The sequence below is a fragment of the Eucalyptus grandis genome, chromosome 5, assembly GCF_016545825.1.
Source record: "Eucalyptus grandis isolate ANBG69807.140 chromosome 5, ASM1654582v1, whole genome shotgun sequence".
Taxonomy (NCBI): Eukaryota; Viridiplantae; Streptophyta; class Magnoliopsida; order Myrtales; family Myrtaceae; genus Eucalyptus; species Eucalyptus grandis.
In genome coordinates, this window is record NC_052616.1 from 44,619,178 (window position 1) to 44,635,395 (window position 16,218).

Genomic DNA, 16,218 nt, shown 5'->3' on the forward strand with positions numbered 1-16,218 from the left:
ATCAACCAGAATAAAGCCATGGTCCCGAAGGTCTAGCACATTCATAGATGAATGGTTTCCTATGCCTTAATGGAATGGCATACTCAAATTGTTGCTCAAAAAGTCAATGAACAAGTCAGCATTTTTTATATCACAGACAAAATCAGTCAAAAGGCAGTTATTTTTCCGGAGACAAGATGGCAAAATTTCGGAGGAAGAGGCGTTGAGGTCAAAGATAGTCTCAGAAGCAAATCAACATTGACATGGATCCGATTTGCGGGTACTTGCCTATTCATGTGTGAAAGACAACTTGGTTGTGTAAAATTATAGAGAAGTCTCTGAATAACCCCTCCTGGAATTTCTAGTCATGTGCAAGCAAGACTCTCTAGCCGAATGGTCTAGTGTGGTCTTCTAGTCCTCGGTACCTGTTCTTCTAGTTTCTCAACGTGACTGCGTCGTGAGTGGATAGGGAATGGCTTTTGCTTCGTGTGCTTGTGCATGTCTTGAGAGTGAAAAGTAAAAGCCATGTGAATCCCTCGAGGTGGAAGAGTACATTATGCTGGAATGTCTTGTCTTGTGGACTTGTACTTTTTTCGTGCTGAAAAGAGTGCATCGTAGTAATTTTTCTCAATTATCAAAGCACTAATTAAATCTACATTTAGTAGTCAAGATTCAGATTTGGATATGATAGAATAAATGAGAATTTGAAATCGTCTGCACATCCTCGGATTGTTAAAATATCCTATCATATATTCGGTGCAACTTAAAATCGGATTTGGAATTTTGAAAAAAAAAAATCTTTTAATAATTTTTTAAAATCCACGACTTAAGATGAGATTGTCTGACAATCCTTCTCATTTGAAAATCTTTAAAATTTTTGAAAATCCCATCTCTGATTATGCTCCTCCTGTACATCAAACTCTCAAACCCTCCGGACCACATCTCTAGGAAGTTGACCTCGGGAGCATGACATTTCTCAATCGACACGAGTTCGCTTAATTTCGGGACAGCCTCATGTACAGCAGGAGGTACTTCATGTGGGTCGTATGGCCGAACTCCACTGTCAAAGAAAGTGGTTAAGAGAGGCGACAGCAAAGAAGGTGTGCATCGTGGGATGAGCCCGTAAGAAGAGGTTCCGCACCACGATGCCGTTGCAACGTTCTTGATGTTGGAACTTGGCGCTCAAGAATGGTTGCTAAGAAGCTAATAGTGTGCTGGCTGTTCTTCGTCAACCAACAAGTGAACAACCGGATCATGAGTCATGTGTGAAAGGTCGGGCTCAATTTGAAGGGCATATGTGACTGGGGGTGGAAATGATCATCTTTGCAAACCTAGATCATCTTTAGGCCCCTTTCACTGTCACTCGTTGAAACACGATTATCAGCCGATGGTGATAACTGGCGTGGTCGGAGGCAACGGCAATCTTGCGGAGGTCGAAAGTGACTAGGTAATTTTGGTGGTGGTCGTTAGGCAGGTGGTGCTAATGAAGCAATATCTAATGTGTTACTTTATCACTCCATTAAAAGATTAAATATGAATTTTTTAGTTATTTTCTAAATTTATATCTAATTTGGGTTTATCTACCCCTAGGCTAAATCCGGCATTGTATCCAGATGTATGCAAGCTTATTTGGTTCGGAGAATGTCGTCAAACACGTGATAGGATAATTTGTTATCCTATTCAAACTCAAGTTTGGGCTAGCAAATGCTATCATAAGAATTTATGTCCCTCATAACGTGGTGTTTTAATTAGCTTACACTTTGATAGGCTCTCGCACGTAAAAATGACAATGTTTGTGACATATTCATACCAATGCACAAAAATTAGATGAATTCTGATGTAAAAGGTTTATCATGTGGATAACAGACCACCCACATGATAAATAATCGAGATGGACTTTATCTATATGTTTCTAGATCATGCAGTAATTACTTGTTGTTAAGTGTTGTTCTTCTTCTTATCTTCTCTTTACACAATCCCATGCCAATCCCTAAAGCTACATTTGGTAGTTAGGATAAAAGTCAAGATATGAAAATATTTATCTTATCACAAGTTTGGACACTGCTAAATATCCCATGAAGAGTAGGGTAAATGCGGATATGATTTCGTATATCCATGTTATAAAAGTTATTTTCTCAAATAATAAACTTATTAAATTATTGAAATTAAAATATTAATTAATTATAAAAAATATTTAAATTCTAACATAAAACCAATATTCAAAATAAAAATAAAAGTAACAGCAAATTCCTTTTTTTATTTATTCATATATATATATATATATATATATATTTCTTCAATTCTATAATATTATATACATTTAGTATCTTATTACATATTTTTGGCATATTATTTAATCAATTTTTTTTATTAAGGAATGATCGAAGGAAATAAAAAAGAAAAAAAAAGAGATTAAGTGATAATAATAATAAAAAATAAGTGAATAAAAATGAAGTAGAATAACCTAGATTTAAAAGGAATAAATTCAAACTTGTTAAGGTTCGTTTTAGTTCTCCAAGAATGAGGGGCAATGAAATTTCTTAAACACCCTACTATCTATGTCTTCTTGTCCATGTCTTTTGTTCATGTTGAAATTTCACGACTCCTTTATAATTCTTTGGTTCACATCAAAGTGCTACAAAAATGACAAGAGAGTCGAAGCTCGTTCTCCTTTGTAACTCTTTGGTTCACATCTATAAAAAGCAACAAGAGAGTCAAAACTCTTTTTCCTTTGTAACTCTGTGGCTTATGCTGAAGTTTAAAAAAAAGTGGCGAGAGAATCAAAACATTATACTTTTCGGAATCACAAAGTGTTTTGTCTTTTACTAAATTTAGTATTCGATAGCTGATTTATCCCGTCAATGTTGCTGTGACCCGTCTACATTTATCGTCATAGTCGAACCTATGACACTGGATTGATTCAAGATTTTCTCTTATTGTGCATTTGTGATGTTTTTTAATAGTGAATCATGAAAGATTATGTTCATGTCCATTTGTACATTTTAAGGTTCATTGATATATAAAAAAAAATAAAATCATTTATTACCACGTTCATCAAATAATAGATAAGAGTAGCAAAATCACTTAATTTCATATCTTATCACATCAAATCTTATCCTCTTAAGAAATTTAGATAACCAAACACAAGTTAAAGGTTTTAAACCCATCATCTGGAGGCTATTAGTCCAAGAGAGGAGCCCGCCGGGCCGTTGGGCCTAAGAATTGTCTCATTATCATTTAGCGCAATGAGTAATTGAAGTTAAAAGAACATATGCTGTAAGTTGGCACTAGTTGTTATTTCCAGCAAATGTCAAGTGTTGGTGGAGATAAGTATCATTTCTCAGAAGACACATTTCACATGTGAGCAAGGACGGGATCCTCTCAATTTGGCATTAGACGATATAGAAAATCAATTCTTCCGCACCAATTCTCATCCACAATTCAATACAGGCTTCTTAATCACTAAGCCAACCCCAGGTTACAAGTCAAAAACTTGTCCGAAAGGATCTGATCTTATCCTATTGCTTAAGAAGAAATCGAACATGTAAAAGTCCACAAACTTTTCGCAAGTCGTGACGTCGGCAATGACATGCTTAAATTCAGATGATTGTTTCTGGCTCGATGGCCACACGTTTCCTTCCATCCCAACCCTTCATGCATTGAATATGTGTTGCCGCATATACGGATTGCGATGACTTCTGCTTGAGCGACAAGCAAATGGGACTCCATCCGTTTTTCTCGGCGATTCCATAGTTGAAGGCATCAACCAAGCGTGTGCGCTTATTCTATGAACTAGGAAATCTATGTTCGATGTTGCTTAATTAAATCAAATCGAGGTGTTTGTTATTGTTAAAAATGTGGTGTCATTTTCACCTCTTCCCATGTCCATGGGGACAACAGTGGGGCACTCTTGAAATTGCTATCTCGCAAAAATGGGACCTCTCTACCTTCATGGGCATTCTAGATATGCCACGTGTCACTCATTAAAGTTAAAATATATAGGAACTCAAAGATAGTATTTGCCTATTTACTACAACACGCGAATATTTAATTGATTAATGATTGACTTGTTACAATACAATGAGTGATGTTTGTTGAGAAAATTTCGAATGGATTTTAAAACTGACAAAATTATCCATTACATATTAGTGAGTCTGATAACTGTCTTGAAGTATGAGGATTCAAGAAAGAAATCTTGGAATGAAGACATCTTGTTCTAGCTCAAATTCAAGTACATTTTGTGAAGTCCATTTTAGATGGAACATACTCAATCTTATGCTCCATTCGTTTCACGGAAAATAATTTCTAAGAAAATGTGTTCCGGATTTTCTAATGCTCGTTTCATGGAGAATGAATTGGTGGGGGGAAACATTTTCCATGAAAAGAAAAAAAGTGTTCAAAGATAGAGGAAAATGAATCCCACTTTGGAGAAATGGAAACATTTTCCACACCTTTTTTCACCTCTCTCTTTCATTAAAAATCTTTTCCTTTTATTTTTTTCCTTCTACTTTTTATTTTTATTAAAAATCTATTTGTTAATTATTTTATCTTTTTCCTTTTCTTTCTATTTCCTTTTTGTCTTCATTGGATGGTCCCCGGCTACGATCGCTAGCCACGGCAACGGCCAACGATTGGCCATGGGTGAGCTAGAACCTCACCATAGTCTAGCGAGGCTCGAGCTTGCCAAATTCCGGCGAGGTCAAGCCTCGCCTAATACTAAGGAGCTCAAGCACTGCCAAATTTGGCCACTTGAGTGAGGGTTGAACCTCACTTGAGGTCACCAAATCGAATGAAGAAGAAGAGGAAAAAAGGAAAAATTTAAAATTTTAAAAATATAATAATAAAAAAAAGTATTGACATTGGTGCATCAAGGAAAAGATTTTCTTTACTGAATATCGAATTTTTTTTAACTCATTTTCAAGTTTCAACAAAACACCAGAAAATATAATAATTTTCTCAAAAAATAGCTTCTTGGAAAATATTTTCCGAAATGTTATATTTTTTGTGAAATGAATGGAGCTCAAGACTTTATACTGAAGAGAGAGGGTTAGAAAATTACTCTCATTACCATTTTGACGAAGTTCAGAATATAGCAAGTTTGAAATGAAACATACTCAAAACGTGACAGGTTCAAAACAAGATCAATCTAGATGTATAATGACTAATGATTTGGTTTGGATTTTACACCTGAAAATTTTAATTGACTCAATCTAATTGATTGGTAAATCAATCATATAGATAAGTTTTTTCTAAATAAAGAAGCTCTACTTATAAAAATTGAGACTTTGATTGTATGAGTAATCAGAATCAAGTGGACATTTTGTTTCACTCAATAGCCGCCCAATCTTCTTGATACTAATCTGTCCAATGAGTAGATTGGAAATGAACCTCTAGAGATTTCCAACAACTAGTTTGAAAGTAGAGGAGTATATAAGGAGACCAAGGTGCGGAGAAGCAAGAGATAAAGTGTAGAATTTATAATTCTAAAATCTGACCACACTTCTACCATAGCATTGTCTTCCATGAGCTTTTCAACTTTGTAATCGTGAAAAAAGTTTGGAAAGAGTGACCAAGTAAAATAGTGTGATCTATTACTAAGTATTAACTTTAAGTTGTAATCTTCTATTGATCACGAAGTAGAATCCAACTAATAGACTGTTAGCACGGGAGAGCAAGTATAGGTCTAATGTAAGCTGAAGTACTATAAATCTCATATGCAATTTTTCTCAACCATAAACTCATAGTCTATTGCACACTCGCAGGGTGCTTCCAAAGTCTATTATATTGTTTAACAAATTATGAATCCTATTCCAAAATTTGTTCCCTATTTAGACTTTGATCTTGACTCATTTTATTCCACATTAATTTGTCAATTTTATAGAATAAACCTTTCACCCTTTCTAGATACTCGCTAACTACCTCAATGTTAACACAAGAATTGTGGGGTTAGCGGCGAATAAATGGGCCTTGCCCTATAGTTATCACTACCCAAACAACTTCCCTTTAGTATTCGAAAAAAATGAACAATTGCTCACAACCACGCTTTTCGTTTTATAGTGTCGATAATATATTGGTAACTTGAAATTAGACGGTAATTTATTAGGAATAAAGTATTAATCACTCAAATTAAGATTTGTAAGTTCAAATAAGAGCTAATAAATTTAACATATTGATAAGAAAGATAAATAAAGGTCGTAAAAGAATAAATAAAAATCTGTTATTTGCATACTATAAAAAGAGTTTGTAATTTTGTAAAAACGGTTAGGTAAATCACGAACTTACTAAGAAATTTGGTAACCGACAACTTATCTTACCATAAATTTTTTGACACTTCCTAACTTCATCAGAGATTTACCAGTACGTAAAAAATTCTTTTTTTATTAAACTGGATAGTGGAATTCTCCATTCATGCTATTTTTAATTTCTACTCCGGTATTACACCGACGGCTTAAACATATCTTCATGGTATTTTGAAGCATCCTTTCTTGACTGTTGAAATTAGGAAACCAAAGCTAGCTAGAATGTTTGTTCAATTAAATATTAAAGAAGATACATAATAAATATGTCGGAACCTTGACAAGAAACCGGACCTCAGGACAACAGCAATTAAATGCCCCTGCAAAGAAAAGTATCATTTAAGAGACCACAAAGCATGCTTCTCACTCATTCTCTCTCTTTTTCAGAATTACACAATCACAACCTAGTCGTAACCCGTTGGCCAAAATGAGAAGACAAAACCCAGCTTTCAACAATTCAGATTAGCTTCTCTTTTACTCAACCCCAGATTTCAAGTCCTTCAAATTATCTCTTCCTTGTATTTTGAATCATGATTAGCATATAAATATTCTAAAATTCCACACAAAGATGATATCTGCACATACATTGAGCATCATAAATGGTTAGATAGACCACACAAGTCAAAGGAATGATCTGTGCTTAGGAAGAAATTATAAACCTTCATGGTTGTTGTGTCCCAATACTCATAATCCCCATGAATTTAGCAGGTCAATAAATTGATGCACAAGCTTTTCCAGCTGGACCCTTCATTAGTCAACCCCAAGAATTTAACATATTTAAGCTGTCCATATCATATTTCAAAAGCTCTACATTCCTCAATCCTAGATACAGATGCTTGCGATACAATTCCCGCCTTGAAAAATGGAGAAAAACCTAAACAGCACAGCATCCGAGCCAATCCTAGAAAACGTCTGGGCAAGCTTCATCGGTGCAAGTCCATCGGAGCCATCCAAAACGTGGGAACAATTGCCCGGTCTCGACGAGAGAACTGGGTCGGTGGGGATGTTGCAAAGACTGCCTAGTTTAGGCAGGTGGGTGTCAATGGGGTCCGAAGCCTGGGAAGAGATCCTAGGTGAGATCATCCCTGGAATGGCTCAATCAGATGTTAAAGACAGGACAAGCGGCTCATGCTCCGAAGCTGAAGTGACCTCCCCAGCGGCCAAGGCGGTGATTGCACGACACTACCGGGGAGTGAGGAGGCGGCCGTGGGGGAAGTATGCGGCTGAGATACGGGACTCATCGAGAAAGGGGGCTCGTGTTTGGCTCGGGACGTTCGACACGGCGGAGGAAGCTGCTCTGGCTTACGACAAGGCAGCACTAAGAATTAGAGGGCCTAAAGCATATCTAAACTTCCCAATCGAGCAAGTTGTTCAGGCTATACACAAGGATAGCCGGTACAGAATTCCAGGTGGTTCGGCCACAATTTCTCGAGGAAGGGGCTGCAATCACCCGTTGCCAAGTCTTGAAGAGCAAATCGTCAACCCAGGAAAGAGAACGAGGGAGTGGGAGAGATTTGATGGGGGGATGATGAATGAGGGACGTCCATTGAAGAGGGTGGAGCGCACGGAAGAGAGTCGCTGGATTGATGAATTTGACGTTGTGGAATTTGAAGATTTGGGTAATGATTTGTTGGATAGCTTACTGTCTTGTTTATAAACTGGTGGCCATGAAAAAAAAAAAGAAAACAAAACAAAAAAAACCTATTAGGATGAAAGTACACGAGCAGATGGTGAATTTAGTCACCACTGAGACAGATTCTTTTGAAGTAGCACCATATTGTAGTTGGATTCTTGCATGATCGAGACCTTTGTAAGATTTTGTCTTCTCTGTTGCTATATTTACTATAAATTTGTCCTTCTGATTCACTTGCATTACATTGCTAATTTTGATGATCAAAGCCAATCACTACTTTGAAAGGACTGATGGTGTGTTATAGTAAGAGACGAAAACTCTTTGGGAGATCGTAAAGCTCGGTTGGTAAACTACTTCAGCTCCATTCGATTAATATCAAGTTTGAGTAATTTGAGCACTCGATTAACTCGATCACAACTTTGATAAGTATTGTACTGAAGCAGATTGAAACCCAAATAAAGTAGTTGAATCTATATGACATGTATCATCAGTTTCTAATCTCGAGCCCGGCTTCTGAGTTCAAGCTTAAATAGAATAGAATCTCGCTAAAGCTCAACCTTGAAATTAGACAATTTTTTTCTGGACTCGAGTTCAAGTTTGATTGACAAAGCTCAGTCTGACTGTCAATTTATAAGCAAGCAAGTCGATGGGATGGAATTTTCACTTGGACGGGCTTGGATAGATTTTTGTGCTGTGGGAATGATGTTGGGTAACGAAAATTCTGCCCAAATAAGTGCAGCAAAATTTTCATTTACCCAACATCATTCCCACAGCACAAAAATCTGTCCAAGCCCGTCCAAGTGAAAATTCCTTGAGATCTTTACTTATATTCATGGTATAAGAGTTAAAAGTTTCATGCATGTACTCTATATTTATCGATATGTACAAATTAAGTCTTTCCATCAAGAGTATCAATGTTCACTAAAACCTTTGATGTTGGTATGTTATCGCTGACACGTATGATGGTTCAACACAAGGGCCCGTGTTTCAACAGGTCAGAAATGCGAAGAAAATATATTAGAAAATGAGAGAGAGATGATGCGCCTGGGCAGCCATGGCCAGTCACCACACAAGGGTTTGACCGCCTTGCCAAACATAGTTGGGTCCGAGAAATCAACCTGCGATTAGTGATGGTCGGGCGAATCTTCGCATGTCTTGAAAAAAGAATATGGCAAACTGCGGTACTTGGCCTGAATTGTAGAATTTCGTGAATCATCGAGTCTTTGAATGGAGAACCTAATGTCATTCAATTGACCGTGTGCGGGTTTAAACCGTTTGAACCCGGCCTATATGAGTCTTATATGATCTTGGTGGGCTTGCACAAGACTCGTATTCAACCCATATTATTATCAGCTTCAGCCCAAATTCCTCAAGGAGCATTTTAGGAAGTGCCCTCCGTAGCCCTCGCTTCCTCTTCGACGACTTGCCATCCACTCCTTCACTTTGGCCTCCCCACAATTCAGGGGTACTCTGTTCGTTTCCATTTCTAGGGTTTTGAGTTTCACTTTTGTGTATGCGCTTGTTGTGTTCTTTTTGTGTAGTAGAAGTCCGATATCTTCACTTGGAAAAATTGCCAAGAGAGAAGCTAGGTCATAATCTGTCAATATATCTAGTTGGATCCACATTCACTCAAAAACTTAAGTCAGTAAATTATGAGCCAATTATGATATATTAACTATTCAATATGATATCAATTCTTTAATATGGGACTTCTCTAACACAACTTACACATATATCCTAACACGTTAATTTTCCAACGAGTAGTTTGGCAATGCTCTTGGATGAGGTATTTTCATCTTCTGTGAGTAAATATTGTTGTAAGTGACCATGTCGCTCCCTCGTGTTGATAGTGGGTACATTATAAAAATTCTACATTAGAATGGACTTGTGTTTTGTGGAAGGATATCAACTTTTGCTTTGGGTGTCAAATGAATTAGCCTTTTTTTTTTTTAAAATTCTAATCCTATTTTTCTTCACTCTTTGGGTGTTTGCTCATTATGATGGTAGTTTTGTCTTTCAGTTGTGTTCACGTAATTGTTTACATTTACTGTTCGTTCCAAGACACCATGGAGACTCCAAGGACTTACTAGCTTATCCACGATGAGTGATTCATTGTTCTTTTTGAGTATACATTTCCTCTCTAAATTTGCACAGGATTTTTATGTTTGATAGAATTGAGTATGTTTTTCTCGCATAGGCAGCTCTGCACTTGTGAGCTGAGAGGGAGAGCTCGTGATGGTTCTATATGTGGAAGAAGAAGGTGAAGTTAAGAGAGTTGTAAATTCGTTCCACCTACTAGTTATCACTACACATTATGTGTTGAAAAAAAAAGATAATTAGGCCTTGGAATTTTGCGGAAATTATTGAGAAATGAATTAGATTTAGTTCATTCAGCGAAGCATGCATCCAGAAATAATTGTTGTCACAACAAATGCACAGTTTTGTAGTTCTTTATAGGTTTTTGATTTTTAGGTTCTTTTACTATATATATATGCTTGCATCTTCTTATTTGTTATTTTACTTTTAGTAAGTCGATATAAAATTTTAAGCAATACATTAAAGTGGGTTAAAAGAGTAGAAGATATGGATTTTCATAGGTTGTGTTAAAAAGGAATGCAATCTAATAATATAGATTGAGTCGGATATGGGTCACTAAATTCGTTTTGCATGGAAATTGGTCAATTTAAATCAGACCATTTTTTATCTGACCCAACTCATGCATTTCACGTGCATTGGAAAAAAGGTAATGAGATCACTTGACGATATTCGTAGGAGGTCAAACACAGAATTAATGTATGTTCTGATTTCATTCATGCATTTCATTGAACAAGCAATATGCACTACGATCAGGAGCCTAGCCATAGAATCACAGGCAATATATTGCCTAGGTAATTATCTCAAGGACAATTCAAACATAATCTATCAAAAACAGCTTCGATTCCAATCAATTTTCACACAAACTTAACAACGGATCACAACCTCTGTCTTTGCTCATAAAGGAGTTGGGACATATTTGAATCTAATATTGAAGCCACGATTACGGGTCACGAACAGTGTTTGAACTAGCTATAGGATGTCATTCTAAGTGTCTCCGGTGAATATAAACGCCAGCGAAGAACCTTCGACCGAGAAAGAAACGCTTCAAGCTACTTGGCTAAAAAGAAGAGTCAAACAAAGCACAACCTGCGCGACCTTCAAGCGGGGACCAACAGCGATCAATGGCGTCGGACTACGTTCAGAGGGAATGGCTTAATTCAAAGCACGTGCAATGTTCACTAGTTATCGTAGATATAGGAGACCATGAAGTTATAAACTTAAAATTTCATGGATGAATTAGAGAAATTTAAAATTAATATATGTATAATTTCCATATTGCATTTATGTTGACGGTATCAATATGAAATGAAATAAGAATAACTTGATTTCATAAATCTCAACATAATTGGGTTAAAACAAGGAGATGTGATATTATATAGATGACAAATCTTATATTCATCCAATATGTAGATAAGAATTTTTCCACGCAAATGGATTAGTATTGAATCTGTGTTGGTTGAATACAACTTTCCATTCGTAGTCATTGTCAGAATCAGGAATGAAAATTTCTTATCATATTCCCCATCCATCTTCTTCTTATGTATATTCTCTTAATTGAGAAAAATACTCGTCTTGTTCTTATTTCTCTTTCATTTATACAATGAGAAAAAAAATGGCTCTTTTATGCTCTCTAGCCAGTGCATTGAGCTATAGGGTAGTGTCAATTTTGGGTGCTAGTTTTTTCATTCTTCCTCACACGAACAAGAACTTTGATATTCCCGTGATTAAGCTGAAGCATCAATGCCTTCCTGAGTTGGAATTCCACTAGTACTGCTTATGTGTGAACATCTGAATTTTTGCCGACATAGTGAATGTGCATTTTTATTTATTTTTTTGGTTAAAAAAAGAAGAAGATAGAAAATAGTAACAGGACCAAATAATAATAATAATAATAATAATAATAATAATAATAATAATAATAATAATAATAATAATAATAATAATAATAATAAAAATGAATGAATAAATAAGTAAATAAAAGAAGAGAGGCCCAGCTGGTGGGGCCCTAATCCTGTGGCCCAAGCCCATCACTGCAGCATTCCAGTTGATCAGCTCGTTCGGCCCAATTCACTTACTGCTTTAGCTCTCATTTTGGGTTCTCCTGTCATTTTTATTTGTAATTGCATTCGAAATGTTTGAATCAAGACGATGGGAATGCCCGAGGACGAAATATCTGACCTAAATCAGAAAGAATGTGCTAGCTGGTGCATCTCGTGAAGAACAAGGAAGGGCTAGGCAAACGAAAGAACAGTTTTAAGGCAATGCATCTGAATAATGAAATAGAAAGAGATAGAGGAAGAATTACCCTGGACCACAAAACAAGAATGAACTTATGACTAACTAACCGCAAAGGACAAACTGAATTTCCTTATAAACACATGAAAGAACATAAGACACGAGAATCCAGCTGAACTAAACTTATAAATATAAGTGAAATTCAGATTCAGATATTCCACTCTTTCTCAAAAGAAATCACCCATCCACCTAGTAAGAATTACTTCTATATATATGGCGAATAACACATCTCGAGCAAGACTAAGTCATCTAAATTGAACTCACCGCTTTGGTTAGAGATTGGATTGATTAATCTCCAGGGGAATGGTCGATGCTTGTCAATGCTACGAAGTCTGCTTTTCTTTGTTTTTTTTTTTTTTATTGCTTTTTTAGACAAAAAGTCGTTCAAGATAGTGTATCGATATGCACTGAACTTGTGTTCTCTCCATGTTCGTGGCAACACTCCCCTTACATACGACACATTTACATGTGCTAGAACACCTACATTCGTCTTCTGTCTTCATGCAAGAAAGTACATGCGCATAATAATTGCAGGCCACGATCAAGACACCTCCATAACAACCCACCTCCATAACCACCCACCTCATAAACTCCTACGCTCTGCTTCAAAGATGTGACCTTGCTCGCTTCGTCCTTGACTTTGTGCTGCCTCCGACCATTGTATCGTGGCAATCCATGATAAGAGCTTAGTCGAGATTGAACCGACTCCAGGAGGCTGCCATGATAAGAGCTATCAAACTGTCTGCAGGAGGCCCTAAAGATGTACCGTTCCATGGTGGACAGAGGTTTGGAACTGGGCAGGTTACTTCTACTTTTGTTTTGAAAGCTTATGCTGGTGCTCTGGATTTGCAAGAGGCTGCTTTGATTCGCTGTAAAGCTTATCGCAGAGGGCCAAAGATGTGTTTATATGCACTGGTCTAATAGATATGTATCATAAGGTGGGGATTAGGAGAGTGTACGAGAAATATATGATACATTGCTTGTGAGAGATGTGGTGGCCTGAAACTCAATGTTCGCTGGACTGTCACATAACTTGGATCCTATTGAGGCTTTGGTGCTTTTTAAGACAATGCAATTGACAGGGGTGGTTCACCAATTAATTGACCTGTTAAAAATCGTTCCCATCTATTTCAAGATTGGCAGATGTTGATTCATGTAGATGTATTGCACGCCTATGAGATCAGCATGGATTTTGGCTCATAAGTTTCTGAACAAATATTCAAAGTGTGGGGATGTCGAGTCAGCTCGCCTAGTTTTTGACCTTATTCGTACTCAAGATGTTTCATGGATTATTGTCATGGCAGGTTATGCTCATAATGGATTCAGACCTTATAATATGTCGCTTCTCATTTTTCATATATCCTAAAGGTGTTTGTGAGTAAGCCTATATGTATTTGTTCTGCAGTTCGGAAAATGATGTTGGAATGTTGATACACCAAAGTGCTCATTCATTACTTTTTAGATGTCGTTAGAGTGATTTTTCCTCTGGGAAGAAAATATGAAGCTTTCATTTGTTTTGGTCATTGAAGAATGAGATGCAACAGACAATATTTCACAAAGAGTAAAAGCAAATAAACAATGAAGGAGTGGCAATTTCACCCCGTTGAGCTCAAACTGGCTGATTTCATCACAAACACTAAGACTAACAGCATTTGCTGCAATTCTATAGTACCTAAAGCCAATAGGATCATAACTGCTCAAGATTTTTCGGAAATCCGTTCACTAATCAAGAGAAACTAGAGATGGTCACATGGGAATTATGAAAACAAAATGTGGTGGAAGATTGATGGGCGAGCTTATTTGCGTGAGACAAGAAGAGTGCTTTTAGTTGCGGGGAACTTTTAGATGGGCTCTGTGTGATGTTGTTTGAGCTTGGAAAAGAGGATGCTGCACTTGGAAGAGGATAGGAAAGGTGGTGTCAGGTTCTAGAGTTTTAGAGATAAGAATAGGGTCTTACTAATGGGCGAGCGTCGAAAGAAGGCATCGCTAGCCAAGAAGGCATCACGGATTATCTGGGGCAAAAATTTGGTAGATCAATCTAGGGAAGATTTAGTTTCTCATATCAATTTGGAAAAAACGCCAAATATTGGGAAAATCTTTTTTTTTGTCATTATTAATTTTTCTCAAGGCAATCATGTTCCACATTAGATTTTTTTTTTTTTTTTTTTTTTAATGGTCGGATTGGCATAATTGCAAAATATTTAAAACTAAATTGGCCAAAAAAAGAAGAGAATTTAAACCGAATTGATACAGTTTCAATGTTTTAAGATTATTTTGGTAATTTTTCCTCTGTTGAACGATGATTTGAGTGATTTGACGTGAATGAAAGAGAAAATAAAATGAAAGAAGCAAAGCGAAATTTAGAAAAAAAAATTATTGGCAAAAAGGATTACATACCGCTAATCTCCCCACTTTTTAATTATTTTGTTGCAATTCATTTGTTCTTTTTGCATGTTCAATTTGCTAGCATAAATCACATGTCAACAAGTAAAAGTTCATGAAAATCTGTGTTGATTGAGGAATACTGGTCCCCAACTTGACATTACCTCAAAACCCACTCCCTAGAAATCGTGCTTCACCCCTTGCTAGAGTTCCCTAAGCTCAACTCCCACTCTTGAGAATAAATGTTTGGGGGAAAATGTACTTTTACTTCAATTCGTTCGTTTCGTGGAAAATAACCTCCGAGAAAATATTTTCTAGAATTTCTAGTGTTTGGGTGGCGGAAAATAAATGGTCAAAGAAAAAGTCTTCCCGTCCTTACACATGCACCCTCGTGCAATCTTCTGTTGTGCTTCTTTCCTTACTAATCTACCATTTCTACCCTCTTTCTCTTTGATCACATCTCCTCCTCCTTCAACACTGATCATCAGCAGCAGCGGAGCATCCCCTCATCCAGCGATGTTGGATCTCCACCCTCACGAAGCTCTAGGTTTCTGATTCTCGTCCTCCTCCTCCTTGACGCTAATGATCGCTAGCCGACGGAGCATCCCCTCATCCAGCGGTGCTCGATCTTCACAACGTGCCTTGCTTCCTCTTCACTACTAGTCTCTCTCTCCTCTTGTTTGCATGTATAGAGGGATTTTGTGGCTTTAGAATTTGTGTGCAGAGTAGCTTATATTCAAGGGTTTTGAACTTCATCCGCATCTCGTTATTCGAGGTGCTTTCGGGGATTCGAATCGGAAGATGGGCTAGTGTGAGTGGTCATTTTATAGTTCCGAAGCCATCGTTTTCATTTTCCTTTTTCCTTTTCTTTTGGAAATGAAAGATCGAGACAGGAGCTTCGTGAAGTGAGATTAGAACCAGTTTCCCGTGCACTCTGCTTCACCAACTCTGCTCCTTTCACCTCTTCCAGGACGTGATGATTCTCATATCTCATGTGTTTAGAACTCATATCTCTCTATTTGTTCATTTGACATTCTTTTTAGGTTTTAGCCGAACACTAGAAAATATTTTTAAAACATTTTTAGGTTTTAGCCAAACACCAGAAAATATTATCAATTTCCTGAAAAATGACTTATGGTAAAATATTTTCTAAAAATGACCTATTTTCTGTGAAATGAGACCCTTCATATTGTGTTGGAAATGGAATGATACAAATAAGACCCTATTTATATATAAGTCCATCTAATTATAACCATACATCTCCTCTTAATCTAAAGGTGGAAATCCAATTTCCAAGCTACCAACTACCCTAGTTTGTTACACAAATTCTAGAGTGCAAGTTTATATTACCCATAATACCCTTGATATTACCGGCATTTAAGTCTCCTTTTGGTTTTGAATACTAGCACTTGAGCTCTTTTTATGGCAGAAGTAGTGGAAACCAATCTAGAAAATGTATTGGATGTTCATATATCAAGTTGGATTTCCGGTGTATTAACTGGAAAAGACGTCTCCCATAAAATCTTTCTTCTTCTA

The 16,218-nt window shown here is 36.8% G+C and overlaps 1 protein-coding gene across 1 annotated transcript; it reads left to right on the top strand.

Moving 5' to 3' along the window:
* The first annotated feature begins 7,115 nt into the window (after positions 1–7,115).
* LOC104446862 (ethylene-response factor C3) lies at positions 7,116–8,074 on the top strand. Its single transcript, XM_010060661.2, has one exon. It carries the CDS (start codon positions 7,138–7,140, stop codon positions 7,930–7,932), a length of 795 nt encoding a protein of 264 aa, XP_010058963.2. The 5' UTR covers positions 7,116–7,137; the 3' UTR covers positions 7,933–8,074.
* Positions 8,075–16,218: the final 8,144 nt, after the last annotated feature.

Bases quoted from the DNA above. Each gene is read 5' to 3' on its own strand.
- LOC104446862 (XM_010060661.2), top strand. From the start codon at position 7,138: ATGGAGAAAAACCTAAACAGCACAGCATCCGAGCCAATCCTAGAAAAC.